At 40.3% G+C, this 27,376-nt stretch overlaps 5 protein-coding genes across 10 annotated transcripts in view; 4 read left to right on the top strand and 1 right to left on the bottom strand.

The window, feature by feature from the left end:
* Positions 1-9,831, top strand: p4hb (prolyl 4-hydroxylase, beta polypeptide). Its single transcript, XM_085911879.1, has 11 exons — positions 1-327; positions 2,001-2,207; positions 3,941-4,074; positions 4,210-4,347; positions 5,675-5,779; positions 5,847-5,972; positions 6,049-6,249; positions 6,473-6,593; positions 7,041-7,222; positions 7,558-7,692; positions 8,419-9,831. Exons 1-11 carry the CDS (start codon positions 189-191, stop codon positions 8,482-8,484), a joined length of 1,554 nt encoding a protein of 517 aa, XP_085768005.1. The 5' UTR covers positions 1-188; the 3' UTR covers positions 8,485-9,831.
* Positions 9,832-9,995: 164 nt separating this feature from the next.
* Positions 9,996-12,594, top strand: ppp1r27b (protein phosphatase 1, regulatory subunit 27b). The gene is made up of 3 exons (XM_085911880.1): positions 9,996-11,032; positions 11,684-11,834; positions 12,035-12,594. The coding sequence occupies exons 1-3, from the start codon at positions 10,819-10,821 to the stop codon at positions 12,156-12,158; spliced, it is 489 nt and encodes a 162-aa protein (XP_085768006.1). The 5' UTR covers positions 9,996-10,818; the 3' UTR covers positions 12,159-12,594.
* A 129-nt stretch (positions 12,595-12,723) lies between these two features.
* anapc11 (APC11 anaphase promoting complex subunit 11 homolog (yeast)) lies at positions 12,724-13,939 on the bottom strand. Its single transcript, XM_085911881.1, has 3 exons — positions 13,741-13,939; positions 13,496-13,611; positions 12,724-12,998 (listed from the first exon to the last, which is right to left on the bottom strand). Exons 2-3 carry the CDS (start codon positions 13,602-13,604, stop codon positions 12,850-12,852), a joined length of 258 nt encoding a protein of 85 aa, XP_085768007.1. The 5' UTR covers positions 13,605-13,611; positions 13,741-13,939; the 3' UTR covers positions 12,724-12,849.
* A 666-nt stretch (positions 13,940-14,605) lies between these two features.
* mgarpb (mitochondria localized glutamic acid rich protein b) lies at positions 14,606-22,251 on the top strand. Of its 2 annotated transcripts, none has more exons than XM_085912233.1 (6): positions 14,606-14,787; positions 17,059-17,156; positions 17,917-18,016; positions 18,532-18,837; positions 19,897-20,703; positions 21,366-22,251. In XM_085912233.1, exons 1-6 carry the CDS (start codon positions 14,715-14,717, stop codon positions 21,401-21,403), a joined length of 1,422 nt encoding a protein of 473 aa, XP_085768359.1. In that variant the 5' UTR covers positions 14,606-14,714; the 3' UTR covers positions 21,404-22,251. The 2 variants fall into 2 exon arrangements, with proteins under 2 accessions (XP_085768359.1, XP_085768360.1); XM_085912234.1 differs by having other exon boundaries at positions 17,917-17,989.
* Positions 22,252-23,195: 944 nt separating this feature from the next.
* The window catches only part of elf2b (E74-like factor 2b (ets domain transcription factor)), a 13,846-nt gene continuing 9,665 nt past the window's right edge, over positions 23,196-27,376 (top strand). The window contains exons 1-2 of one of the 5 annotated variants that reach the window (XM_085911728.1): positions 23,196-23,800; positions 24,460-24,542. The gene's annotated coding sequence lies outside the window, so the exon portion shown is untranslated. Of the gene's footprint in view, positions 23,801-24,459; positions 24,543-25,227; positions 25,691-27,376 lie in introns of those variants that run through there. The other 4 variants (XM_085911727.1, XM_085911726.1, XM_085911731.1 and 1 more) reach the window with 4 other exon arrangements.

Raw genomic sequence — 27,376 nt, forward strand, 5'->3', positions numbered from 1 at the left:
GCACTACAGACCACCCTTCTAATATCTGCTTGCACTGCCACGTTAGTAGCGCGGTAGACACAAAATACCAAGCTACTAAGCCCAATCCTAAACAAGAATTGACAAGAAAATTGAAAGACTCAACTTTTCATTTAAAAATTAGTCCGCCCAATTTTGTTTTCAGCGGAAGAACACTCCCTTAGGTAAAAATGCTCAAGTTTTTCGTCCTGTGCACGTTAGCTGTAGCCAGTCGGGCTGAGATTTCTGAAGAAGACGATGTTCTGGTCCTCAAGAAGAGTAACTTCGAGGAGGCTCTCGGAGCGTACCCAGACATTCTGGTAGAATTCTGTAAGTATGACAAACTACCAAAATATTGCACGCTAATATTGGATTGCTTCGTCACATTCGTCGTTTTGGCAGTTAGCGTGCTAGCAAACTAGCCAGTCGCAATTAGCGGTAAACTTTGTCACGTTCGACAGGTTGTCCTGCAAGTGGCTTGTTGGCCCCTTAACCATTACCGTCCTCTCACGCTTCTACTTCCCAGTTTATTGTTGATCAAATGTCTCCTAATGTTCAGGAATTTGTGGACAGATTCGCGATGCATAGTGTCGTTACACTAAAGCTCCCGTACACGCCGAGAATCGTCAGATTATTTCACTTTCCACACGATTTTTTTAACCCTGTCACTTTGTAGTGTTCCAACTGGAGTCCGATAGTTGACCCGCCACCTAACTACGTGACTCCCCGTGTCGTTGGTTGAGGATGGGAAGGATGAAGCTTTGTTTGCTCACGTCGATCTCAGATGGGCGGGATCTCAGTGGAGATGTGGGGCTTAGTCGACGTGTACTTAACACAAAGTCCATGATGAACGTCTTTTCGCAGTTACACAGCAAATAAACATTGCAATGTGATGCAATGCTGGCATTTGTCTGGTGTGTCATAAATGGATGAGATTTATTTTTTTACAATCTGTCAAAGTGTCTTTAAAAGTGCACTGAAACGATACAAAAATCCAAAACCTAAATCACTATAAGCAGTGGCGAAGAACTTAAAATTCTGTTTTTAATAATTCAAGTTATGAAATACTATTTTAGACACAATTGATAAAATAAAAATTGCATTTCTAAACGCTTTTTAATTTTAAACATCGGGCAGTTGTAAACACTATTCAACATTTGACATAATTGTTATTTTACAATTAACGAGAGTATTATGAATCGGTGCACATAATTTTGGTCAGGTTCTTGGGGGTTTGAAAGAATATCACTTTGTGGCACGCGTTTGTTTGATGCAGATGTTTTCGAGCCATCGATGCAGTTGGACATCACTATTGGTAGAAAGTGGAAAGGAAAATAATGAAGACACAATAAATAATGGACTTAAGTATGTAAAGATGTCATTGTGGAGCCTCAAGACTCAGTGTCACCATGCCATTGTTTATTGGAGTGTTTCTCAAGCAGCCCAGGCTTCTTGATTGAACATTGTTGCAAATGGGGAAAATCTAAGAAATTGATGCTCTTCTCCTAAAAAGTTTATCAATGCAATGGTTTTTTTTTTGTATAAATTACATACTCAATATATAAGTTAACTTGAGCCTCATTTCACGTTCAATTATGACGCCACAAGATGGCGCTCATGTATTACTTTAACCTGAGCACAAAAACAGCTGATGGGTGAGGGGTTTTGGTCCCCTCTCCTAGCAAGTAAAACATGTTCACGCTTTACAATATAAGTGAGTTTGCAAATGTCAAACCACAAAGATACAGTGGTTAAAATGATTATAAAATAAATTATTGAAGAAAAAAATAGGAAGTATCAATAGAAGTTTACCGAACAAACGGGTGCTTTAGGTGTTGGTGCAATGGTTGACATCCTCCTGTTTCATGCGTATGTGGATCTGAAGAGCGTCTATTCAGAAATTTTTGTAGCTGTAATTGTTCCTGCTCTATTCCAAATCTGTTGGTGACCACTACTTGCTAATTTAATGTGTTTTTTTTTTTTTTTTTTTTTACATCCTTCAGATGCCCCTTGGTGTGGTCACTGCAAGGCCCTGGCTCCAGAGTATGCCAAGGCCGCTGGCATGCTGAAGGCGGAGGGTTCAGCGATCCGCCTGGCTAAGGTTGACGCAACTGAAGAGACTGAATTGGCCCAGGAGTTTGGCGTCCGTGGATACCCCACCATCAAGTTCTTCAAGGGAGGAGACAAGGAATCCCCCAAAGAGTACTCGGGTAAACTTCTGCATAAGTCTCCTCTGTGCTCATGAGCTTTGACCCCTTGAGTCATGCATCCAAACTTAATTAGACCTAACACGATTGGGCTGTACAGTATGAGACAACAAAACACTGGTGTTGGGCTGAATACTTCTTGTGGGATACAGGAACAATGACCACTCAATTCCAAAAAATCCTCAACTTCCCATCAAAGCAAAAAGAGGGGGGGGGGAATACATTGCTGTCGAACTTCCGAAATCATCACTTTTCAGGAAACTTCAAAAATGACATTTTCATTCAGTCATTAACATTCCATCATCAGGCCAGCCATTTCCAGCATTTTGGATTGGTTAATATTTTGTAAGAAAAAAAAGACCCACATGTAATGGTATAGATTTGTTAAAAAAAAAAATCAAAAGTTCCCAAATTTGTGACAGAATATCAACGCCAGCGATGAGTTTCTTCTGCCAGTAAACGTATTTCAGAAAGCAAAGGGTTTGTTGTGAACAAGTTTTGTCAAAGTTGCACCACAGCTAAAATAGGTGGGTCTATCGATGACTTGTTGCCTCGTATGCTTCTGACTGCACTCTGAGTGATATCTACCACCACGATGGCAAACAATAATGAAAAGTACTAATTACATGCCTATTCGTGGCTAATCATTACCAGGGTCAGTGGGCTGACGAGCACAGAGAGCATGTTTAAGGTACAGATCTAAACCAGACAATCTGGAAGGAGCTGTGTAACATAGCTGGATGGATGGGAGTCGTGCCAATGCAGACTACGGGTATCTAATAGATTGGCCAAATTTGAAATGTTTGCACTTGACACTCTCAATCAATTGCATTATTAAATATAGCATGTTAATTTGCACCACGGTTCATTAATGGAATTAATGCATTCACGTGACAGCCCGACTACAAAACATTTAGGAATTGAGCCAGGCGTTGCCCTGTGTATCTTTCTTTGCTTAAACTAAGGGAGGCAACTAACTGCAAGACGTCATTTGAGACTGCTTGGCTCAAGGTACCAGTAAAATACGGAGTCGCGTCAGACTTTGGTGAGATGTGCAGTCGGTCACGTCTACTCTGTGGCTTGGGCTCTGTTCCATTTGACACAGGAGAGGAGTTGGTTTTTATAAAACCACTCGTCATGACTTGAAACCTACTTCTGGAAACGCGTTTGACCACCACCAGACGCCCTGACCTCTTTCTGGGTCATTCTGTTTGTTCAGAGAGGGAATGCTTTCACAGGCGCTAAGGAAATATTCAAGTCCAAGCATCAGTGGGCATTATAAATTGAGTAAGAATGAATGTTAGAAAAATATAGTGGTCATTTTTATTTTAAGTCTATCTTTATAGAGCTTAAGACCAGGGGATGCTTTGAGAATAATTGTCAATTTGTTTGTCTGTGTGAAGCCCTTTGAGACTGTTTGTGATTTGGGGCTATATAAATAAACTTGACTTGATATATTTTTTTTAAACCCGGTTACCCGCCTTTGCGAATTACAGGCTTATGACATCACTGAGTACAATTTATTGCTGTATCAAAGCAGATTTGTAAACTTTACCTTATTTACATTTATGGCCACTTTTACTCTCGTATATTTTCGCAAATAGTCTTTTTCTCATCACAATTTTAACATTTACCCTAGTTAGACATGTTTACTTTCACTCGAAAATCACATGCATGCTTTATAAAAGACTGTTGCATTGTAATTTTGTTAACCTATTTGAGTTTCCTTGTTTCAGCTGGAAGGCAAGCAGATGACTTTATCAATTGGCTAAAGAAGCGCACAGGCCCCGCTGTCACCACCTTGGCTGATGTCACGGCTGCACAGGCACTGATTGCTGACCATGAAGTTGTGGTGATTGGATTCTTCAAGGTGAGAGAATATTATAAGTGTAGTCCGCATGCGCTCAACTGAGTTATTTCACAGAAAGCATGCATGCAATGCAAGATGTGAGACTTTGAACTCAAGTCCAAGTTATTTCAATATCTTTTTGGCCTCTCTTCGAAGAATTTGGAGTCTGCTGGGGCCGTGGCCTTCATAAAAGCCGCGGAAGCAGTAGAAGAAATTCCCTTTGGGGTAACCTCAGATGATTCCGTTTTCACCAAGTTTGAGGTCTCCCAAGATGGTGTTGTTCTCTTCAAGAAGGTGAGTGCAAAGTCCATTTTCAAAATGCACCTTTTATAAAGGTGGTGAAGAAAAGCTATCGTTGTGGTTGTTGACAGGCTATCATGCCCACCTCAAAGTCCAGAGGTTGTGGGTTCAAATCTGGGGTTTGGCCTTTCTGTCTTGCATGTGCTCCCTGTACCTGTGTTGGTTTTGTTGTGACTCTGGTTTCCTCCCATATTCAAAAAAACATCTTGGTAGCTTAATTGAACTAAGGTGTGACTGGGAGTGTGAACAGTTGTCTCGAGGTGTACCTTACAATTGGCTGGCAACCAATTCAGGGTGTACCCCGCTTAATGGCCGAAGACAGCTGGGCTAGGCTCCAAAACACCCGCAACACTCCCGAGGAGCAGTTTGGATAATGGATGTCTGACTTTTTCTGTAATTGTTAGATTTCCACCGCCAATCGTTGCCATGCCATTTACAAGTTGGCACATTTTCAATTAACATTTTCCAACTGCCACAACAGGTTAGGCACTTTATTTTTGAATGTCATTTTTTTCCTCCCCAGTAAATTTACCTGCGATTACTGCTGGAGTCTTTGCATTTTTGCACAGTATAACTATCATCAGAGCTGCTCGCGCTGGACTTGGCAAGATCTTCAACAGAACTGGCCTTGTGCAATTTGCGCAGTCATGACAATAAAGAGAAATGCAATACTTGTATTTGGCATCGAAGATGTTATATTAAAATGAGATGATAGGCAGTCATGTAAGATATTTTGAAGAGGAAATCCACAAAGATTCTCTATTTCTGTGGCATAGTGAAAAAGCCAAATGAATTATTGCTAGACAGACAATTGCATATATCAATAGTTAAGACCTTAGATAAAATACATTGGTGGTGAATCATTAGTAATGGGAGCTCAGCACCAGGAGCTGCTTAGCTCTCAACCGTCAGTGGAAGTCAACCCTTGTTGTTGACGGCCATGTGGTCACGTGAAGACCCGAGCCTAATGAAAAACATTGCTCTCACGTGGGTGCTTTGCAGGCAGCTAAACAAGCGTGACTCTGTTAAGCAAGTGAAAGTCCCCAGCTGCTTATCACAACAGGGTCTTAAATTTCAATCACTGCCAGCAAGGCATCAGTTAACTGCCCCTCGTGTGCCCGTAAGAGCTGCTTGCCCAATTTGACCGAAGCTATTCTTAACGCACAATAAAACTCCGTTTACCCTAGTGGCCCTCTTATCCCGGAAAAGCGGGGGATTTGGAAGGTGTGTCTGGTCAATCTTTTCTTGGTGTTGCGATGGGAACACCAGGCCCTTGGGTGATTTTCATATACTGACTACTTCGATGTGTTCTGTTTTTAAGTTTGATGAAGGACGCAACACCTTTGATGGTGACCTTACCAAAGAAACCATCCTGTCTTTTGTCAAAGCCAACCAGCTGCCTCTCGTCATCGAATTCACTGAGCAGGTAATTGAATGTCGACGATCTTCTGTCCAAAGTCAGTGATCTCTGATTAGTATCTTATCATCCACAGACTGCTCCTAAAATCTTTGGGGGTGAGATCAAGTCCCACATTCTCATGTTTCTGCCAAAAGCAGCCTCTGACTTCCAGGAGAAAATGGACCAGTTTAAGAAAGCCGCAGAGTCATTTAAAGGGCAGGTAAGAAAACTGCCAACATTTTCATGTCCCTCATCCAGCCAAGTTTGGTTACTATGTCCATCTCCCCCCTGTCCAGATTCTGTTCATTTTCATCGACAGCAGTCTCGATGACAACCAGCGCATCCTGGAGTTCTTTGGTCTGAAGAAGGAGGAGTGCCCAGCCATCCGCCTCATCACCCTGGAAGATGAGATGACAAAGTACAAGCCAGAGAGCAACGCCATCACCGCAGAAGGCATTGTTGAATTCTGCACCCGATTTACCGAAGGAAAACTGAAGGTAACGTAACTGGCAATGCTGATTTTCATACTCATTTAATCTTGAATAGTCAAACAATGACCTGCTGTTTAACGGCAAAATAGGTGGACAGAATTTTAGCACCCTATAAATGAGAGCACTGGCTGAGCCAGGACAAGCTCTGATCTTTGACAGAAAAAAAAAATCGATTTACCAAGAGGATCTAGTACATGGGAGTGACTGTGGTACGCTCTTCTCCCTATAGCCTCACCTGATGAGCCAAGACATCCCCGAAGATTGGGACAAAAACCCTGTCAACGTTCTGGTTGGCAAGAACTTTGAGGACGTCGCCTTTGATCCCAAGAAGAACGTCTTTGTTGAATTCTGTAAGATTGGTTTATTGGCCAAAGGGTTCACCTGTTGAAAGGGATAATTTTAGCAGTCATAAATTCTGACCCTTTCTCGCGATCCCTGCTAAGCCTTTTTCATATCCAAGAGTAGACGGCCATGCCCCCCACGCATACAGTCTGATGGCCGCTCCTACTGTCTGAATTGTTACCAGACACTGATGCTGAAAAGATCCACGTAAAAATAACTGCTGGAGTATTTGTCAGCCATTCCCATCCAAATGTGTGCTATTTTGGGTGTAGTCTTAATCTGTTGTCGTTTGGCTTCTGATCGTCTCTCAACAGGTGTTGTTTAGTCTCACAATGGAAATTGGTTCCGTATATCTCTGTTTGCACGTGGCATTTGTCTAAAGTGGCGTGTTTCGAGCTTGTTGTTGGAAGCCACTTTGAAATACCCATGATTTCATCAATGTTTTGTTGTTACAGATGCCCCTTGGTGTGGCCACTGCAAGCAGCTGAATCCCATCTGGGAAAAGCTGGGAGAGAAGTACAAGGACAGTGCCGACATCATTGTGGCCAAGATGGATTCAACAGCCAATGAGATCGAGTCCGTCAAAGTCCACAGTTTCCCTACTCTGAAATTCTTCCCTGCGGGAGAAGAACGCAAGGTCTTTCACTCGTACTTGAAACTATTAAGTGACTTTGATCACACCCGCTGGAATCTGGTGCGGTTTCTTTCGCAGCTATTGGTGGTTCATTACATTCCAACAGTCATTAGTGCCTTTTGATTTCGCATTGCTAACTGTAGAAACGTGAGCCACCTTTTGCTGGTTTAGGTCATTACATTACTGCTTATGAGACCGCCTGCATGACCTTACTGCATTGCTGCCCTCAGTTTAGCGTCAAGGAATGACTGCACCCTAATTTAAGTCCGATAATTAAAGTTGTATTGAGACTCATTTGTAGTTTTCACATGTTTTGAGAATTGCCGTTATTTGAACAGGTGATTGACTACAACGGGGAGAGAACACTTGAAGGTTTCATCAAATTCCTGGAGAGCGGTGGTCAGGAGGGAGGTGCCCCTGCTGGAGATGATGATGATGATGACGACGGCGATGATGACGGAGACGACATTGAGGTGCGATTGTCAAGTCTTGTGGCAAAAGTGCCGCAAAGTCATTCACTGAATATAGAGTGCCTTGCAAATGGAGTCGTCCCCCTCCCCCTTTCGGTATATTCTCTTAAGATTTGCGTTAGGGTTTTTGGAATCATTTAAGGTGCAACCCCAAAAGAATTGAAGGGACAAATTGGGATTTTAGGTTGTAACATTAGAAGTGACCCACTTTTTTGCCTTCCAATTGGCCGGGTCATCGCGAATCAAATATCCTCACTTGGCTCATGGGTGTACTGGAGCCAATCCAACTGACTTTGGGCAGACGGTGAACCATCATTCACGTTTCACAATTTAGTCTTCAGCTAACCTACCATACCTGAAGAAAATTGCACATGTTGAGAAATCTGAACTGAAATATTGGCATTTAAAGTGGAAGTGCTTAAAGCATTTAAATTTGACCAAAGGTGTTGATGTGCACTACAAGTCCTTTTTGAATAAGATGAATTTTTGCTTGTACCTCAATTTTTTATTTTTTAAAAGCACGCCTCCTTCTCAGAAGTCTATTTCCGGTGCACCCTAACCACTATCCACAAATATCCTCAACAGCTGTTGGAACTGTTTACTAGGCCTTACCCATGGAGACCTGCGCCTACAGTGGCACACGTGCAGTACCTCAGCCAGACTTTAGTGTCTATCAACCCTTTGCTTCCATAAAGTCTTCATTTTCTTTGTTTGTCCACTGCTTTCCAGGATTCGGACGATGTGGACGAGGGTGAGGACTCTGACGGCGAGGACAACAGACACATCGAGCTGTAAAGAGTTGCTGGAAGAAAGTACCGCTCCGCCCCCACGTACCACTCACCTACACTACTTTCACTCATTCTAATAGACTGTCCCTCTTCGGCGACCATTGTTTCTTGTCTAGCTGCCTGCCAGTCCACCAGCCGGCCCACAGCTTGGCCACGATTTCTCTTTCCAGACAGGTTTTGTTCTATATGGGAGAGGGGCACACAGAAACACAGCACCTTCACAATGCTGATACCTCTGTAGAACGCCATGCCAACTTTTGCCCCCCCCCCCCCCCCCCCTTTTTTTTTTATGGGTGTGTGTAAAACTGGCATTGGGATCCATTTCACAAAATGACAAACAATTCCTGCTCCCCCAAGAATGTACACCTTAGCTTTTATCAGGAGTCTATGCGCACCCAAGGGGTTTTCTTCCAAGGGTTTAGTATGCTAACTTTTGTAAGGATTGATCTCTCAGGGGACAAATTACCTGTTATTTTTCACTAAAATGATTCATCAGTGTAGCACCCCCCACCCCCCCTTCTCATATGTAGCTAAAACCAATATCTGAACATCCTTGTAAGTGGTGGCGGAGTCTACTGTCTTTCATCCGTGTCACCCCCCCCAAAAATAGAACTCCTCAATTTGCATGGGGACTACTGACCATTTTCTAAAAGGAACAAATGCTAACTTTGGGGCGGAGGTACAAAAACCAGTTTTATTTAATTGCTTTAACTATGAGTTTTTTTTTTTTTTTTTAATTTAGGGTTATTTTTTTAATGTTTGACCATTGTGCCCAGTTGTAGCCAGTTGGCTTCGCTGGGGCAGAGTTGGCACTTGGACACGCACTCAGGGCGTGGATGTTTTTTCATTTGGGAGCCAGTTTTGATAAGTCGCGCTGTGTTCATGCCTCTTTGGAGATTCTTTGTGGTTACTAAAGCAGACAGATGTGCTCCATTAGTTGTTGGTCCCCGGCAAGCATTTGTTAATCTGATAGGGGCGGAAAGGGCAGTTGCACAGCACCACCACCACCTTTCTCATACTGTACCCTCTGTATTCACTTCGCTCTACTTGTACACTACATTTGTTTGTGTGTGTGTGTGTGTGTGTGTGTGTGTGTGTGTGTGTGTGTGTGTGTGTGTGTGTGTGTGTGTGTGTGTGTGTGTGTGTGTGTGTGTGTGTGTGTGTGTGTGTTTGAGGGCTTTGAATGGCTCATTTTTCTTGTCAGGTTGATGAAATTTGTGTATGATGCTGCATGAGTAGAGTGAGGTAATACATCTGTACAGCAGTGGAGGATACTTAAAAAGCATTCCATCATATCCAGATTGATGTGCAAAATGTGACATGGTGGCCAATAAATAAATCTAAAACACCTTTACATGCAGTCTATTTATTTGAACTGTAACATGGCACATCTACCAAGATTGTTAAACGGGTGTCCATCCAGTCTATGAACATTTCTACTTCAATAAAAATGACTTAGCAATGGTTGTAAAATCTAGAATGCTACTTAGTACTGACTACAAACCTTCATATAGAGTAAACTTATGGACAATAAAATATTGAAAATACCTGGCTTGTCATTTAGTTTGTAGGCAAGAAGGCTACTGTTTAATGGCTGAGGATTTGCATCGTTTGCACCTTTTATCCAAATCTTTGAAAGTAAAATGTAATCGATTGCTATGTGCTTCCAGTACACATTCTGTTGACAAAATGTGTGTGTGCGCGTGCATGCGAATAATTTAGGACTTACACTGTGTGTGTGTGTGTGTGTGTGTGTGTGTGTGTGTCCAGTTTACATTATTTACTGATGAGTCAGTGTTGCTCGTCCTAGATTGTTGTAATTTCATCTGAAGATATCTGTAGTACGTGTCACGAGAACATTGACAAATAGCCATGTTGTTGCTAAGTTCTCCTAGTATGTGTGCAGTACGTGTTATTTGTACCACGAGAATGTTAACAAATAGACATGATGCTAAGTTCTCCCTTCTCCGTGCCTTCCTTCTATTGCAGTCTTGACAAAGATCCCTCCCCGCTGAATGTTGATCTGATGTCACCACTATCTTACGTGGGCAACATGACGGTTTGTCTGGTTTGAAAACCGGTCCTGGTTTTCAACTGGCAGGAACACTGACCTGAAGGCCACTCATCTTCCAAGTCTTGCCATTGCAATCTGTAGTGTTCCCTAAAATAGCCTGGCCAGAGAGTATAAAGAGGTTTAAGGCCGGGAGATCTGGCCTTTAGAGTAGCAGCACCACACTGTTGAGTCACACAGAGGACGACTGATTTGAGCAAAAAAGACATCATTGAGGACCTCACTCTCTTTTGCTCTTGAATTTTGTTTCCACCCCCCTGACAGAGGACAATGAAGTACTACCAGTTCCCTACGTCTCAGACCGTGTCCCTTCGAGCTTATGCTCAGGACAAGTACAAGAACTCCGCGTCTCAAAAGCCCATCCGCAATGTGCATTTCCCCAATGACATCGTTTTCCAGGACTTTGTCCGTCATGGTGAGCTGGAGAGGATTGGACGCTTCATCCGAACAAGAAGGGTCACCCTGGACACCATCTACCCCTCTGGTGAGGCTTATCACTGGGCCTGTTGAAACCCATTTATGTGATGTCTTTGACCTCCATTTACTCTGTCTTCACTAGTACAACTAAATGTACTAATAAGTTATAATTTAATGCCTAATGCTTCACTTATACTACTATTAGAGTTCATAAATGCTATTAGGGGCCACACAATTCCTAACCAGATGTATGACAAAAATGCCACTTGAAATATGGATAAAATATCCACTAATAATATACAATATGGATTTTTTTTTCATAATGCATAAACGAAAGTTTCACTCATCTAATAATTTGAAAGAATAAAATTACTCTTCATGACCAGCAACATCAAGTCTAAGAACTCGTATGCATGTTTATTTTTCAGAAAATTAACTCACTAAATATTTAATTTTATTGAGATACTTTGTCTATCATACAAATCATTCCCAATCTGCATGACTAGGCCTACTTGTCAATCACTTTTTGGTTCTTTTACACAAATATAAATGCCTACCTGTGTTTATAGTTTAGTTATTACTAAGCCATGGCTCTTGTTAAGTGGATGATGATATTATAAAACTACACAGTGGATTGGCATATTCTTTTTTTGTGGGTGTGGGGGGGTCAATTAAGATGCCACTTTTACTTTGACATTGTTATGGCTTGTGTGTGAAGGCATGGCCGCCATCCACGAGGCTGTGCTGTCTGGGAACCTGGAGTGTGTGGAACTGTTGGTCCATTACGGGGCAAGCATCCACCAGAGGGATGACGAGGGATGGACCCCACTACACATGGCCTGCAGTGACGGCTTCCCTCACATTGCACGGTGAGCCACAAAGTTTGTTACCATAACAATCCACAAACACTGACGCACAACCAGTCAGGTAGTATATTACATGCTGACAAGACCTTCTCGACATTGCGGTGTAAAAGAACCCAAGGAATCTGTTTTATTCTCGCCCCTCATTGACCTCCTTGAATCCGACACTAATGCATGACGGTGATATGTTTCTTTCTTTCTTTCAGCTATCTTCTCTCACTGGGCGCCAATCCAAATATGGAAAACGACTGTGGAGAGAAGCCTTGTGACCTCATTGACCCGGAGAACAAGGAACTGCTGGACCTATTCGGTCTAGTCAACAACGACTGAGTGCCACAAATTGTTCTGACAAGGAAGAGAGAAAAGATCTCGTGGCTTCAGCATCCTGCAGAAAGCTGCATCCAACAGTGGAGGTGACCGTGGATGTCTGGTGGAAGGAAGTCTGACACAGGAGGCTTGTTCCTACATAGATTTGCAGCAGCCAGCTCCATTTGAATCTTGAAAGTGTTTGCTGCACATTTGGAAGTGTATACTCCAAAGGGTTAGCTTCTGGTAGAAAGAAAATCCATACTTTTCAATGGATTCTAGCATGAGTTAGGGTTTCCTAATGGATTCTGACCAATTGAAACAGACTCAGCAATAACTGCAGTCTTTTTTTTTTTTATATGAATATGAAATCTAGCATTCTAGCAACATTTTAACTGTATAGTCTTATTTTTGTTACGGTTTGTACCTCTAAAATAAAGTGTTTGTTATATTAAGCCAACTGATTCATTTCATACAACTTTTCTGCCACCTAGTCACAGACATAAAAATCCAATATGCTTTGCTCTGGCGTCCTCATGTGGCTAATATCTGTCATGATGGTATTGAAAAATATGAGAGAACATACAAATAAATGATCAGTGTGAATTTTTATTATTAAACATTGTTACCAGATCATGTTTTGTTTAGACGCACTGTACAAGTAAAAAAAAAAAAACATATTTACAGGCAAGACTAAAACTTTTCCACATTGTGCTCATTCTTTAAACTTCCACTCCTGACGACACATGGGGCACTGCTGCTGCTGGACCTGCTGGGAGTTGAGCCACTTCAAGATGCAGTGCATATGGAAACAGTGGGAACACTGACCCCAGACCAGCGGGCAATCATCACCAGGCACCTTACCTGTAAAACAGATTGGAGGCTTTAGCTCACTCATTAATACTGTTTAACGTCCTCATCAAGCCACTTGCAGCTCTAATCTGTCCAAGTGGGAGATTTCTTTTTATGGTTGAAGCCTTTTTGTATGATTGACTTATATAATACTTATTTGTTACACAATAAAAACAATTATTGTAGAACTCAGCATATAAATTGTACTGTTATTTGTCTGTGCACATTAGTAACATTAAATATAAAACCACAGGTGGGCGTTACGCCTTTGTGACAGAATGATCTGTCCGTCTGTCACCGATGGACGTCCATTTTGAGGGCGAAAGTAGTTTTTATTTTCCGTATGTTTCGACCAAATGTGATTGGTGAATCGGAGGTGGATGCCTGGATGTGGATGTGACTAGTAAACTATTTAATGAGGTTTAAATGTTTATTATTATGATGAAATACGAAAGCATGTCATTGGACACTTAATAAGTGAAAGTTAATGTATTCAACTTGTTACTTACAGTCCGGGCAGCAACCATTGAAAGCCAACCTGCAGATCCCACAGTTCTCATCATTGGCAACCCACAACCACGACGCCACTCCGTTCCATTTCTTGATCTTGACCTTCATCCTGCCCCTGTGTGAAGGCAGCAGAGAAACACATTTTACATCACGTTTACAGCCATTCCGAGTTCACGTTTAGCAAAAGAGCTACGTCTGTAGATATACTTGCGAAGATAAGGCAGCATCTATCAATATTACTCACCTGTCCGCAATTCACCTGTTGTTGTTTTTTAATATCTCAAGTCAATTTAACTTTTGAGCATCATTTCAGCGGGAGTTTATGTTCAACACGCTAATTTTCTATTATATTTTCTCAATTTTTTCCGGTATGGCCGTGTTCTTCTTCTTGTGCTTTAAATGCCAGCTGCTCAGCAGCGCTCTGGCTCATTACCGCTCACTATTGGACCAGCCGGATACATGCTATACATATAACGCTCGGATTAATTACATCGGTCAACAGTAATTTTTATGACTATCACTAAACGTATCGAGTCTTTAGTTTTATTCGAGCACATCAGTTATTTTAATAAAAAATCATACCAGGCGTTGTGATTTATCGCAGTTATTTCAGAAAAAACAATCTGAAGCAGAAACTACATCTCAATGTATTATTATTATTATTATTATTATTATTATTATTATTAAAACCTGATGTAACTGATATACGTATGTATGTATGTATGTATGTATGTATGTATGTATGTATGTATGTATGTATGTATGTAGGTATGTAAATACTGTGTTGTAATATAATAACAATTATTGTTGTGAGTTATTTTAAAAATAGAATAAATACTTATAATATTAATAAACAAGACATCCATCCATTTTCTGGACCGCTTATTCTCACCATTAAAATAGCAATAATAGTGTCATACAATACTGTTATTATTACTGTTGTTATTAGTTCATTAGTCAATTATTATAACCCTATAAATCACAGCAAAAAAAACAACAACAACGTTTTGGCCAGTATCAAAAGCACAAAATCTTACCGTTGCGTCGACTGACCGCTAGGGCGCATTCAAGTGAGACTCTTTTTTTTTTTAACAGCTTGTTATGACGTCTTATCCATCAACACTGAGCGAGCAGCGACTGTGAGAGAGAGATAGGCTCAAAAGTAGTCCTTGAAAGCTTTCGGTGTTTTGCTGTCGGTCTCTTCTTATATCAAGCAAAATGTTCTGTAGACGGGTTTGCCTGAGACTCGGCCCGGTAGCTCAGAGGTTCTTCACACCGACATTTACAAAAGGTGAGTTTGAGTGAAGTGACTTTTACATCATCCAATTGCTGAGGTCAGACTTGTTGCATTCTGACGTGTTCAACGCATTTGTTTTCTTTGGGAGATAATGGAACTTTTACATACATGGGGTTTGGGTTGAACTGTGAGCAAATATATGTAATCCTCCTTTTAATTATTGGCTTAATGATTAAATAGACGGTATGTGTAGTAGAAATCCAACATTCAGTTTTCAAAGTGTCCTGCTTAAGCAACACTGTGTCCTGTGCATTGGATTTGAATAATGCAAACTACACACTTTGACTCCATTTTAAAGTTGCATTTGTGTGTGGCTTGTTATTTGAAATGCAAGAATTCGCCATTTTCCAGTGTTCAATTATTGCATTACTGGATCTTGTTAGATTATGTAAGCGTACCAAGGGACAATGAACATGAATTTAAAGTCCATATATTAGCTTGTAACATGTTGGAATGATTGCATGACAACACCCACTGTGCATGCGAACTAAAAAAGGATTTAGGGCTTTTATTTTCACAAAGCATTGTCTTTTCACGCATCCTTGCCTCGATCATCATTTACACTGGTGTTTGAGCACGTGGAATTCCGCCGAAGGGAAAACTGCTTCAACTGCTTTTGTGTTTTCAATTTCCTGAATAAAGCTCTCCAGTCCAGGGTGTACCCTGCTTTTTGCACAAAAAGTGCTGCGATAGGATCCGGCTGTCTAGGATCCCAAAAGCGTGAGAACAATTCATCCAATCAGGATGAATAAAGTTCAGACAACAGTGAATCTTTCAGGATTTACCGGATATTGCATTCTTATTCTGAGAAAAAGGACTGTATCCAATGGAACTATGCACCTTTGTCATTGTGACATCTGTCACACGTGTCAAAAGAGCACATGTCCCCTCCGCCTCAGGTGCCATCTTGCCTGCTTTCATCCGGCATGCATGTTCATTTTAACAGGCTTTCACTCTGTAAGGGAGCTTAACTGATTACCTTTATAAATAACTTGTACTTGGCCTTTCGAGGTGCTGCAGCGTCATGGTATTAAGGGGGGAGGAGCATCTCTGCATTCAAAACAGGACAGTTGGTTTTAATTTCTGCGCCAACCTTTTGGAACGTCATGACCTCTGACATTTTGCCTGGGAGAAAAAAAGAGAGAAACAGACATGATAATAATTGATGTCGTCACAGAGAATAATAGGATTTATAGCTTTCCATCAAAGTTACAAATATTTTCTCGTTTAGAAAAGATTAATTGCAAATACATGATGAATTTGTGTGGGTACCTTAGTCTGAGCACTTTTTTTTTTAGAATCTACATTGTAGATTGTCAAGTGCAGAGGTGGAACTCAAGACATGCGAGACTTGAACAAATATTGAAGATACTGAATTCAAGACCTGGTAGTGATGCTAAACTGAGTGGCGCAATAATAATGCACAATACTGTCATATCACAAGACGTGTCTCAAACAATGATACAGTCGGCAATTGTTAAGATTGCAAATCAAGCAAGCTTCTTATACAAGTCTGAGGTCAAAAACACACACAACAAAGTTCATCTTCTGCATATTTGTCTTTCTTTTCCAAAAGATTTTGAAAAGATCTCTATGCTCAAATCAAATTTGAGAAGCATCTAAACACATTGTACCAACCATATATCCCATACATAATTCAGTTCCTGGTTTTACCGATCCACATACAAATGAATCTCGGTAATCTTCTACAGTATCTGTTCGAATGCACCTATCTGTGCTGGCAGAAGAATGTTTGTGTGTGAACAGTAGATGAGATTAAAGTGGTTTGGGTTTAAGGTGGTTATATTTATGGCCTCCTCTGCATGCACCCCTGGCAATCCTCTAAACACCGGCAACTTCACTCGCAACAGGCCACTTTCACTTGTCCTCTGCGATAACAATAGCCTGTTAAGAAGCTTTTTGCAGCGTTGTTTTGGAGGACAGTTTGATCGCAAGAAGTCAAATCGGCTGACTATGTCGTATTTGATACCAATCTCAAATGACTTGTGTGGTCTGCCGGATATTTAATTTTGGGGGATTGTTTAGTGTTTAACTTGGCTGTTACAAAATCTTTCCATCTCCTTGGCTCCAAATAAGCAGGGCCACATTGTGTAACAAGATTACAGAATGGGAACATGTTGATGCTATCGTAGTGCAATTGACCTTTGCACCAAGTCGCTCTTCACTTTGGATTTTTTTCCCAAAAACTTTGAATAAAGAATTTCATTAACATGTGTACTTTATTCTTTTTTTGTCAATCTGCAGCGCCAGTGCGCCACATGGCCTTCGGGGTTCCCGGTGGCTCCACAAACATGACGTACTTTGTTTTGTGTGGAGGAGGGCTCACTGCTGCAGTCGTATATGTAAGTCTTGGTGGTTGCCTGGACACGCAACAATTTCCAACTTGAGGAAATTGGTATAAAAAGTTAGGCACTCTATAATATTTACACTAGACTATTTTCTAGCCGTACCCACTGAACCTAAACAAAGTCTGTGTGTATAAATACCGGAACAAATATGTTGGCCAAGTTGTGCTATAAACACTTTATTTGGCTACAGAATCTATTAATTTCCAAAAATACATTTATATACATAACATACACACAAAAAATCGTCTGTTCGATTTCCTCAATTTTATTTCGTCTAGTTGTAGCACGAAATAAAAGCGTTTGAATCTAGATCCATTTTTTTATGTCAACTTTACTTCAAAAAATTATCTATGTATTCTCAAACTATTTTACCCAAAATTAGTTCAGTTGCTCCAAATGATAGCACATGACATTTCCTGCAACATCCTACAGCACCTACCTATTTTTGTAAACTCCAGCTCTGTTAAATCAAGACCATCTAAATTACTTCATAATGGAAAGTTTTTCTCAAGTCTTTTCCCCTCAACCAGCAGGGAAATTGTACTTTCCTTCAGACATTGTATAATATATATCATATTTGCTTATGCAAAAGCGGGATACAGTCTGAATTCATGGCCTGTCCATCAACGCGCACACACAACCATTCACATTTGGGCCTTTTGCCAATTTTGAGGCTTCTATTAACCAAGCATGCGCATTTTCAATCAGTTGTTGTCTTCCATAATGCAACTAGTGCATTTGTCCTGTTTTATAGGCCTACAAGACGGTTATTGGTGACAGTGAGCGCTATGAGGACAGACTCGCCAACATGGGCTCCACAACAAAGGGTCAGCTACCGCCTTACACACAGAAAAGTACGGAGAGTACTAGATCAGTTGATTTTGTTTTGGCTGCAAACATGGTAGAATAATCATCCTCAATAGCATGTCCATCCCAATTTCTGTCTTCAAATTCATTATGCTTGTTTTGGGCTCAAAGCAGCTGAACAATGAGATTTTTGTGTCACTTTTTTGGGAAGGTGTTTTCAATAAACACCCAAGTGTAATGAGGATTGTTATCAATGGCGTTGTTGTCAATGCTGTTTTATGTCTTAAATAATGAGGAATGACAAATACATATATGGTACATTATACGTCTAAAAATATATATTTTAAATTAATAATATAAGAAAAAATTGCTTTATAATATTAGTCATTTGTTTTTTCTTTTATGGGTATTAAATTCTTAGTGCTATTTACATTGGGGAAAAATGACAATAATATCATCATGATCAAAATACAGTCTTGCAAATTATTATGAATGAAAGAATCTTCACCAAGTTCACAACTGTAAAAGAGAACTTATTCTGTTCTGTTCTTCATCTTTGAAGTTGAAGCTTCCGCTGAGACAGCAATTGCGGCACCTGAATCCGCCCCAGTCGAGGAGCCAGAGGTGCCAGTTGAAGTGGTCACAGAGTCTGTCGCTGCATCTTCAGATCCTGTGGCAGATATCACTAGCGAGGTTATTGTTGAGAGCGTAACACTTGAAGATGTCGACGTGGTGTCTGAGATTATTGCCACTGAGGATGAAGTCGAGCCACCTGCTGAGGAAGATGCTTCATCTGTAGTGGCTGAAGCTGTTTCTACTCCTGTGGAGGCCACAGAGGAGACGGCAGCAGAGGCGCCTGCGAGTGCTGGTACAACATTAGTGGATAAGACCCTTCCCCCTAGTCCCCCCACCGAAGCAGAGACTGTTCCTTGTGCAGATATGGCAGCATGAAACTATGATGCCTTAAGCGTTTGCTTATAGAAGTTGGCCACAACTTCAGTTCCTCTTGATTCCTCCCAAAACCCCCCAACATAGAATAAGGGAAGAAACAGAAGCATTTATTATGACTTTTCCTTTATTAATGAAGCAGCATGAGGTTGATCAGGCTAATTCTTTGGAGACTTGTTCACCTTAGATTTACACACTTTTCTAAACTTTTGAGCATTCCTAAATGATTCTGTGTTTTTTGGGTTGGTACAGAAATTTAAGAGGAAGTCATCACATTTTTTTTTTTTACAATATGTTGTACGTATGTGCCACATGAATCTAAACACCGCATTGTGATTAATATCGGATTTGTAGTATATGAGTTATGCAGCAAAATTCACGTTTTTTTAATCCATCTCAGGGATTACCAACCACACAACCAATCTTGACTCACCAGTTTTCTGAAACGGAGCCGTGATTGGTTGTGACCTGAGATTTAGGGTTATATTATTACAAATAATTTTTAGGGGTGACTTCCTCTTAAAAAGAGGCAAGTCCTGCACCAACTTGTTTCTTAAATGGGTGCTTGAGTAGAACCCCAATTTATTTTTAGGGGGGGGATCCGCAGTCTTGTTAATATCTACCAAGTTTGATCACTTTCTGCACAATAAATTCTCTTTGATTCCCTTTAGAATCCACCAGTCTGTATTTGTACTCAGGTTTAAGAATGTCAATAAGTGGTTGTCTGTCTGCGTCCTTTGCCACCATATTTGTCTCATTTCGAAAGCGTCACCGTCAATCATACTATTCTTCTAGTGACCTTCCCATTCTGATTTGTTTACTCAAATATATGCTTGTGAAACAAAGTTGAAAATGCGTCTTTGTTTTGCTGCGCAGTATTGTTTCAGTTGAGATCTTCGCCTTTTCTCGTGAACCTTTGTCATTGACTGATCACGTGTTTAACTTAAAATTTTGAAGCTGTTCAATTTCTGTCCTTCAGAGGCTCTGCCAGATCTTCTTACAGCTGTAAAAATACTAGCCGGCTCCACAGTTGAAATTGCAGCAGCTTCTGTCGGGGAGTCCAGTTTGGTGAGAGCTGTCCGTTATATAGAAGACGATGGAAAGGGTTTGAATTCTGTGTTGGAAGTGTTACAACCTGAAGACCTCGAGGAAACCAAAGATCTTATGGCGAAAGAGCCTTCATGTGAAACGGTTGTTCTCACTAATGAAGAGGATCTGAACGCTGTAGAGGTGGTGAGTTCTAATGAAGTGGCTGTTCCAGAAGGGAATGTGTCTGCAGAAGAGACAGCAGAAGGCTCCTCTCCAGCTACTGAAGAAGAGGAGGAGGTGCCTTCTGAGGAAACTACAACTTCTGGCCCCACAGTAGAAGAAAATGCAGGAGAGATACATGATGATGATCAGAATCCAACTCCAGATCCAGAAGAGAACATTACACCTGAAGAGGCCTCACCTGAAGAAGACACCTCTGAGGAGGCAGGTATCTCTGCTGAAGCTCCAGTGGACAAAGAGTTGCCTGTAGCTGAGACATTTGTAGAGGACGCTTCTGAAGTTGAAGCTCCAGAGGAGGAGACAGTCACTGCCTCAGAAGAGGAAGGTACTAGTCAGCCTACACAAGCTGACACCGAGTCAGACATGGAAGTCCTTTCAGTTGCTGAACCACAGTCCGACCATGAGTCCCAGGCCCAGGTGATGATGCCCACTGACGATCAGCCATCTGAAATCCTTGAGGATACTGGAGACAAGATGAATGAAAGCAAGGAAGCAGCAGCACCTGTAGAAACACAGAGTAAGCAAATGCTTCTGGAAAGCCAGTTTGTTTTCTTTTGCGTAATGCCAACGTTGCTCAGTATTACAAAGAGGTTACTGTATAAGCCTTAGTGGAAATATAAACAGTGCAAAAATATACCATCGGGTTTAGTAGTCCTTAGAATGTTTTTCAGAGTCCTGCAATGATCCACTGTTGCCTGTTTGACTGTTTTCTTACCAGTATAACAATATATGATGTGACTGCATTTTTCATTTTGCGAGAGTTCACAACTGAGTTAAGATTACTTTGAATATAAAACGTTTCTTAATCTTGTTTTGTCTATCTATCTATCTATCTATCTATCTATCTATCTATCTATCTATCTATCTATCTATCTATCTATCTATCTATCTATCTATCTATCTATCTATCTATCTATCTATCTATCTATCTATCTATCTATCTATCTATCTATCTATCTATCTATCTATCTGTCTGTCTGTCTGTCTGTCTGTCTGTCTGTCTGTCTGTCTGTCTGTCTGTCTGTCTGTCTGTCTGTCTGTCTGTCTGTCTGTCTGTCTGTCTGTCTGTCTGTCTGTCTGTCTGTCTATCTATCTATCTATCTATCTATCTATCTATCTATCTATTTATTTATTTATTTATTTATTTATTTATTTATTTATGTGTTTGTTTATTAACAGGTCCAGATGGAGCAGTGGTGATGATGAACCAGTCATGACCTGACCGTGTGCCTTCCACATCACTCGTCAAACTGTCAGTCGAACCTTGGCAATGGAGAAAATACAAACCACAAAATGTTTATTGTTATGATTGAATTGTGTCCTTTTGAGTTGTTTGAGCATCCAAATCTCAAGTATGTTAATGTTTGACCTATTTTATTTTAGCGTTGTCTTGTGTCCAATAGATGTCCCCATTACAATTGTTAGACAGGAGGAAAACATTTAAGTTGGCCAGTGCCAGGTTGTCATTATCATTCTCATAGAAGGATTGTTATTTTTCAATTGTGTCCTTTTGAGTTGTGTGATCGTCCTAATATCTAGTATATTAATGTTTAACCTGCTCATTTTATTTACGTGTCTTTTGTTTACTAGTTGTCATCAGTACAATAATTAGACGGGAGAAAAAAAATTAAGTTGGCTAGTGCCAGGTTGTCGTTATCTTTATCATAGAATACTTTCTGCTCCCAACTAAATGCATTGACATTTTGTGTGTGTATTAAACAACGCAGAATTACAGAGAGCGCTTTAATTTTTGAACATCCTTGCTAAATTTGAGTGTCGTGCAGAAACATTCATTTTTATTGGAAGATAGCATACATGAAACTAAACGAATGACTTTTTTATAGAAGGTGATGCAAGTGACCTAATACATGCAGTATATGTGCAAACGGTGGTTATTGTATTCAAACATATTTCAACACCTATTATTATGTGTAGAGAGAAGCATAAATTCAATTCAGGTGTAGATGAAAACATTTGTTGTAGACTGTAATTACTAATAACTGTTAACATGAATGATTGTAATGAGCAAATATGATGTCATTGTAACAGAAACTGGACAAATAAACAGTTCCATCCTAGGTTCCTGTTGACACTCAATGTGCTGTGCTTGAAGAAACACTTGACAGACACAAAAACTATTGTTGACCAATTTGATCTTGTCAAAAAATATGAATATTATTTGTTTTCATCCATCCATCCATCCATCCATCCATCCATCCATCCATCCATCCATCCATTTTCTGCACCAAAATCCATATGCATATTCTTCCTATTCCTTTAAATATAATTTTATAAATGATGAATTTTTTTATCTTGTGGAGGTGATGGTGGGTTTTGCTCATAGGCGCTCACATTTGATGTAAGTAAATCCAGAATATTGTGCAGAACACTTACATATTTTCACAGGTTTAAGTAAAAAAAGAGTAGGAATGCGCATATGAATTTTGGTGGCAATTAATCATCATTTTTGACACTAAGGGACAAGAGAATGTGAGAAACCAAGCCAGAAATCAATACACATTACAATGTTTGCCTCCCTTCTGTGACTTAGCCAGGTTGAGATGAAAGAATAACAGAACAGGAAGTCGATATCCAAAAGTAAGCGGGCCAGTTGATTATAAAGCTCATCCTTCCCAAAGAACCTTAAACAGATTCTTTTAGTGCCCTGAATTCTATTGTTGTCATTATTTTTACATATAGATCTATTCCACAAGTGCAAATGTTAAGATCGATGGAGCGTGTCTTTGATGCCTCCCCAAGATCAAAATCAAAATCTCAATGAAGACGTGAAGTGTTTTCCTTTTCTTTTCGTCATCCGGAGACGTTGAAAAATAACTAGCCTATTTTTCAAATATAGTGTTGCGCGTATTGCGTCGTCATATGGATGTCAAGTGCGCATGCGTGGAAAGAAATCGAGGCGGGAGTGAACGAGTTGGATCAGCGGAGTGTACGAGCCGAAAGTCGAGTGTGATACGCCGAGGAACGTGGAGTAAAATAAAAAGAGGTCAAACAATGTCTCCGACTACTGTGTTCTGTGCCGTTAGATTCCCATCCCTCTTCCGACGACATGTGGCGATCCAGATTTTGCAAGCTACTCTGGCAAATCTCCCCTGTGCCTCCGGACCATAGTCGGAAGGACCATATACCAAGAGTAGAAAGGCGGCAGAGAAAAAAAAAGTACAGTACGTAGTGTAATGAACTGAAAAATCTATTAATATTGACAAAATAATTGTAATTTTAGACTTATTATTAAAATTGACAACACCCAGGAAAACGTGGTGGGATGATCTTAGAATGTGACGTCACTCGTGTTTATTTGCCTGAACAAACGGAGTCGATGAACTATCAAAGAGAGGTACTGCATCGGCTCAAATAGCCACGCAGGCGGATTTGTTGCTTTTTCACATTGGCCGAGCTTCTCTTTCCTTTCCTCTTGTTCTTGGGCTAAAGACGGCCAAGGCTAACGCGGGGGCTACGACGCGTCCACAAACTAACGACCTCCCAACAAGACATGAACTCACTACCTCAAGAGCAACCTCGATCCTAAACGCTGACCAGTGTGGAAATCAAGTTCTTCACCCACAGAAAAGAAACCAAAAGGGGAGAAATTAACAGTAAGTGAACTTCTTATTATTCCGCACTGTTAATCACGTGATGTATTTGTTTGTGTTTGGTTTTTTTTTGACAGCTCAATCTCACCATTGCTAGCTAACGTTAGCAAGCCATATCGGTGTTCAGGATCTGTTTTTTCAAGACGTAGGTGTGTCTATTTACCATTGAGCGTCAATCTATTCGCCAAATGATCATACATAATGAAATAAAAACGCAGTAGAAGAACTGGTTAGCGCAGTAATTTAACAACGTTGATGAGAAACGGTCATCCCACCACGACCCGTTTTAGTAATCTATTCCACTCCAGTCTTGACAAATGACAACCAGTAGTACCCACTATGACAAACGGTTACGTTTCTTGGCTTTGGAGTCGTTACTAGGTTATTCAGCGCAATTAGTGAAATGGTATCACCTTCCCAAATCACATCATACCTCAACCATCCAAATAATCCTGTTACTTGTAATAACGTTGAAATTGAACTGAAAGCCGTTTTAGATGCTTTGTAAATGCTTTGATCATAATGTAGAGATTTTTGTCCACAGCTACCGTTCATGTGGTTGCTTCAAAATTCAGTGTATTTTTTTTAATGAGATGTTTTGCAACATTAAGTAGAGCTCGAGAGTCAAACCCACCTTTTCCTGTAACTGTGATTGTTTGCAGGATAAGAGGTATAGAAATTGGGTCCATGGAGCAAAATCCAAAAAAGTAAATACACATCGCTGGAATTGACATCTTTGTTTCAGGTCAGATATTTCAAGATGAAGAGTTGGGTGAAAAAACTGGATTACGGGGTGAAACTTTGTCTGATTTGTTGGAAGTCTTTGACACAACCAATATATCATGTTGCACTATACAAGTATGCCGTAGATTCTGCTCAGGTGCTGGTGGATCTTCTGATGTTTTGAATACGTAGAACTTTACTGTTGTCTGCAATATATATTTTGCCTTATCCATACCTGGCATTTTTTCATCAGCAACACAAGACCTGAATATAAAAAATTGCGGATCACTTATTTGTACAAAACAAAAACACATAGACGTTTTGTATAACTGAAAAAGTAAAATGCATGTATACTTCAATATTTAATATTTCCTCCAGGATATTGTAATGAAAAGATGCACAATATCTTTCTTAATCTTGTTTTGTCAGAAGGTAATGCAAAGGCTTTTATCTATCTATCTATCTATCTATCTATCTATCTATCTATCTATCTATCTATCTATCTATCTATCTATCTATCTATCTATCTATCTATCTATCTATCTATCTATCTATCTATCTATCTATCTATCTATCTATCTATCTACACGCAGACACACACACACACACACACACACACACACACACACACACACACACACACACACACACACACACACACACACACACACACACACACACACACACACACTGCACAGTTGCATTTGAAATTTGAACATAAAAATGTATTGTGCTTAATGAATAAAATGAAGGCCCATGAAAAATGTCTAGCTTGAAAAATTGCCAGATGGTAACATTTGTCTGGGCAATTCTGTATACAGTGTCACGTCGGTGGCTGCGGTCGTTTCATGTCTGTGAGCATTGGATGGGGGCACGACTGCAGGGCACAGGGCAGGGCGTTGTTTCTTTGCCAGTTGACCGAGTAACTCTCAACAAAAGTGCTGTTGTTGAAAAATCATGTGACTGTTACTGTGTGTGTTGGTTCCACCCCGGTCATGTGACGAGGGCAGGGCTATATGTAGCTGTGAGCTGCTCCTTTCACCACCGCATGCACACATCATAGGCAAAGTGAGGAGATGGAGCGATGTGCGGTGGACACAGGAAGCTTTGGAAAGTCTGACACACTCAGGGAAGGAGTAAGAATATACAGAGGATGTCCTCATCTATTTTGTAAGTACATGAGATGGCCTTTCAATTATTCTTGGGATCATCATCATCATGTTGTCTTGTGACCAAGACTGCTTGACTGTAGCTACCTTGATCAAGGAGATAACCAAATGATCCTTTAACAATTATTTCCCCAATTTCCATTAAAGATAGTTGTAAAATGTGATCACAGCATCTCGAGGCTTTTATCATAATATTTTCATTTAAAATGAGCAAGAAGATGATGTCGAGATGAAAATATTTGTTCTGCTGCCAGTGTCAAATTGAAGCAGTAATTATGAAAATTGTCTGTTTGAGTTGACAAATGAGGTTTCAACCACTGTGTTTGCAGTTGTCAAGCAGGTTCTATGATACCTGAATTGATGCAACGTGCAAGTCCAGCCTGAATGACTGGTCTCTTATCCATGTGTTTGTTTTGTTTGTACCCGTGTCCTGCATGTTTAATATTCCATATAATAAGGATGTTAGGATTTTCTACCAAGCCCATAAGTCTTTGCTGTCAGTATGACATCACGGTGGAATTTAGCACATATTGACTTGAAAGTCAAGAGACTCACTCCACACCCCTGACAGATTTTATTTGGCCAGGCCAGCAGGTTCATAGGATAGATTCCATTCAGAACATGCCTCGCTATGTATGGCTAAGCAAAGAAATTGAGTGCTAGGTTAAAAGGATGGCGTTCAGATTGTCAGTGATCAGACAATATGCCGCACTCTGTATCAAATTGATCTGCGTGGCTCTCACTCCAGAAGGAAGCCTTTTCTAAAGACAATATATGTGAAAACCCACAAACAGTTTACTGAAAACAAGCCCATAGATCCTCTGAATCACGTCCAGCCCAGTCACTAGACATGAACATAATTGAGCATGTTTGGGGTAGAATGAAAGAGGAAGCATAGAAGACAAAAGCAAAAAAATCTTGATGAACTCTAGGTGGCATTTAAGATGGCATTCTTTGCTATTCCTGATGACTTCATCAATAACCTGATGACTTCATCAATAAATTAAATGAATCATTGTCGAACCGCATGGCTTCCTTTGTTATTCCTGATGACTTCATCAATAAATGAAATGAATCATTGTCGAACCGCATGGATGCAGTCATGGAAGTCAAAGAAAATATTAAATATGTCTGTAATAGCACAACAACTTCATTCACCAATGTTACGAAACGTTTATGTATTTGAGGTGAATTATTTGTTTGATTTTTACATTACTTTATTGTGGGCGACAAACCCTTTGTCTTGCCAAAATCTGACCTTTCTGTGTTTAATAAAGGATCAGTATTGGTATACATTCCACCTCATTCAGGAGAGTTTCAGCTTTTATATGTGTCATTTCTAAAGCCAATGAAAGAATTTAAAGATAAGTTACAGAATCTCTGTCAGGGACTGTCAATCACATGGTGTGTGTGGTTCTGTGATTTCCATGCATTATTTCAATACGGCTTTTTTGTAAATCAGCCGACACGAATTAAACATAACTTGAGGGAGACAATATAATTTTTCTCATTGGATTTTATTTGAGAACCAACTTAACTTTATTGATTTAAAAATGTATAAAAAGAACAACATTGATATCAGACCATGGTAAATCTCCTAATAGACCCCTTTTGAGTTTGTAAACAATGTGGTGTCACTTTTGGAGACGTGTAGTCTCAGTGGTCAAAATGAATGCAAGTATAGCCT

The sequence above is a fragment of the Syngnathus leptorhynchus genome, chromosome 5 (genome assembly GCF_054491065.1).
Source record: "Syngnathus leptorhynchus isolate UIUO chromosome 5, UIUO_Slep, whole genome shotgun sequence".
NCBI classification, from domain to species: domain Eukaryota; kingdom Metazoa; phylum Chordata; class Actinopteri; order Syngnathiformes; family Syngnathidae; genus Syngnathus; species Syngnathus leptorhynchus.

What these genes read in the sequence shown, in the direction of transcription:
- p4hb (XM_085911879.1), top strand. Translation starts at nt 189, where the DNA reads ATGCTCAAGTTTTTCGTCCTGTGCACGTTAGCTGTAGCCAGTCGGGCT. An exon ending in GTGTTGTTCTCTTCAAGAAG is followed by an intron (nt 4,348 to 5,674) that starts GTGAGTGCAAAG and finishes TCTGTTTTTAAG; the next exon opens with TTTGATGAAGGACGCAACAC. An exon ending in CTGCGGGAGAAGAACGCAAG is followed by an intron (nt 7,223 to 7,557) that starts GTCTTTCACTCG and finishes TTATTTGAACAG; the next exon opens with GTGATTGACTACAACGGGGA.
- ppp1r27b (XM_085911880.1), top strand. Translation starts at nt 10,819, where the DNA reads ATGAAGTACTACCAGTTCCCTACGTCTCAGACCGTGTCCCTTCGAGCT. An exon ending in GGACACCATCTACCCCTCTG is followed by an intron (nt 11,033 to 11,683) that starts GTGAGGCTTATC and finishes TTGTGTGTGAAG; the next exon opens with GCATGGCCGCCATCCACGAG. An exon ending in GGCTTCCCTCACATTGCACG is followed by an intron (nt 11,835 to 12,034) that starts GTGAGCCACAAA and finishes TCTTTCTTTCAG; the next exon opens with CTATCTTCTCTCACTGGGCG.
- anapc11 (XM_085911881.1), bottom strand. Translation starts at nt 13,604, where the DNA reads ATGAAGGTCAAGATCAAGAAATGGAACGGAGTGGCGTCGTGGTTGTGG. An exon ending in CAATGGTTGCTGCCCGGACT is followed by an intron (nt 12,999 to 13,495) that starts GTAAGTAACAAG and finishes TCTGTTTTACAG; the next exon opens with GTAAGGTGCCTGGTGATGAT.
- mgarpb (XM_085912233.1), top strand. Translation starts at nt 14,715, where the DNA reads ATGTTCTGTAGACGGGTTTGCCTGAGACTCGGCCCGGTAGCTCAGAGG. An exon ending in CACACCGACATTTACAAAAG is followed by an intron (nt 14,788 to 17,058) that starts GTGAGTTTGAGT and finishes GTCAATCTGCAG; the next exon opens with CGCCAGTGCGCCACATGGCC. An exon ending in AGCACCTGTAGAAACACAGA is followed by an intron (nt 20,704 to 21,365) that starts GTAAGCAAATGC and finishes GTTTATTAACAG; the next exon opens with GTCCAGATGGAGCAGTGGTG.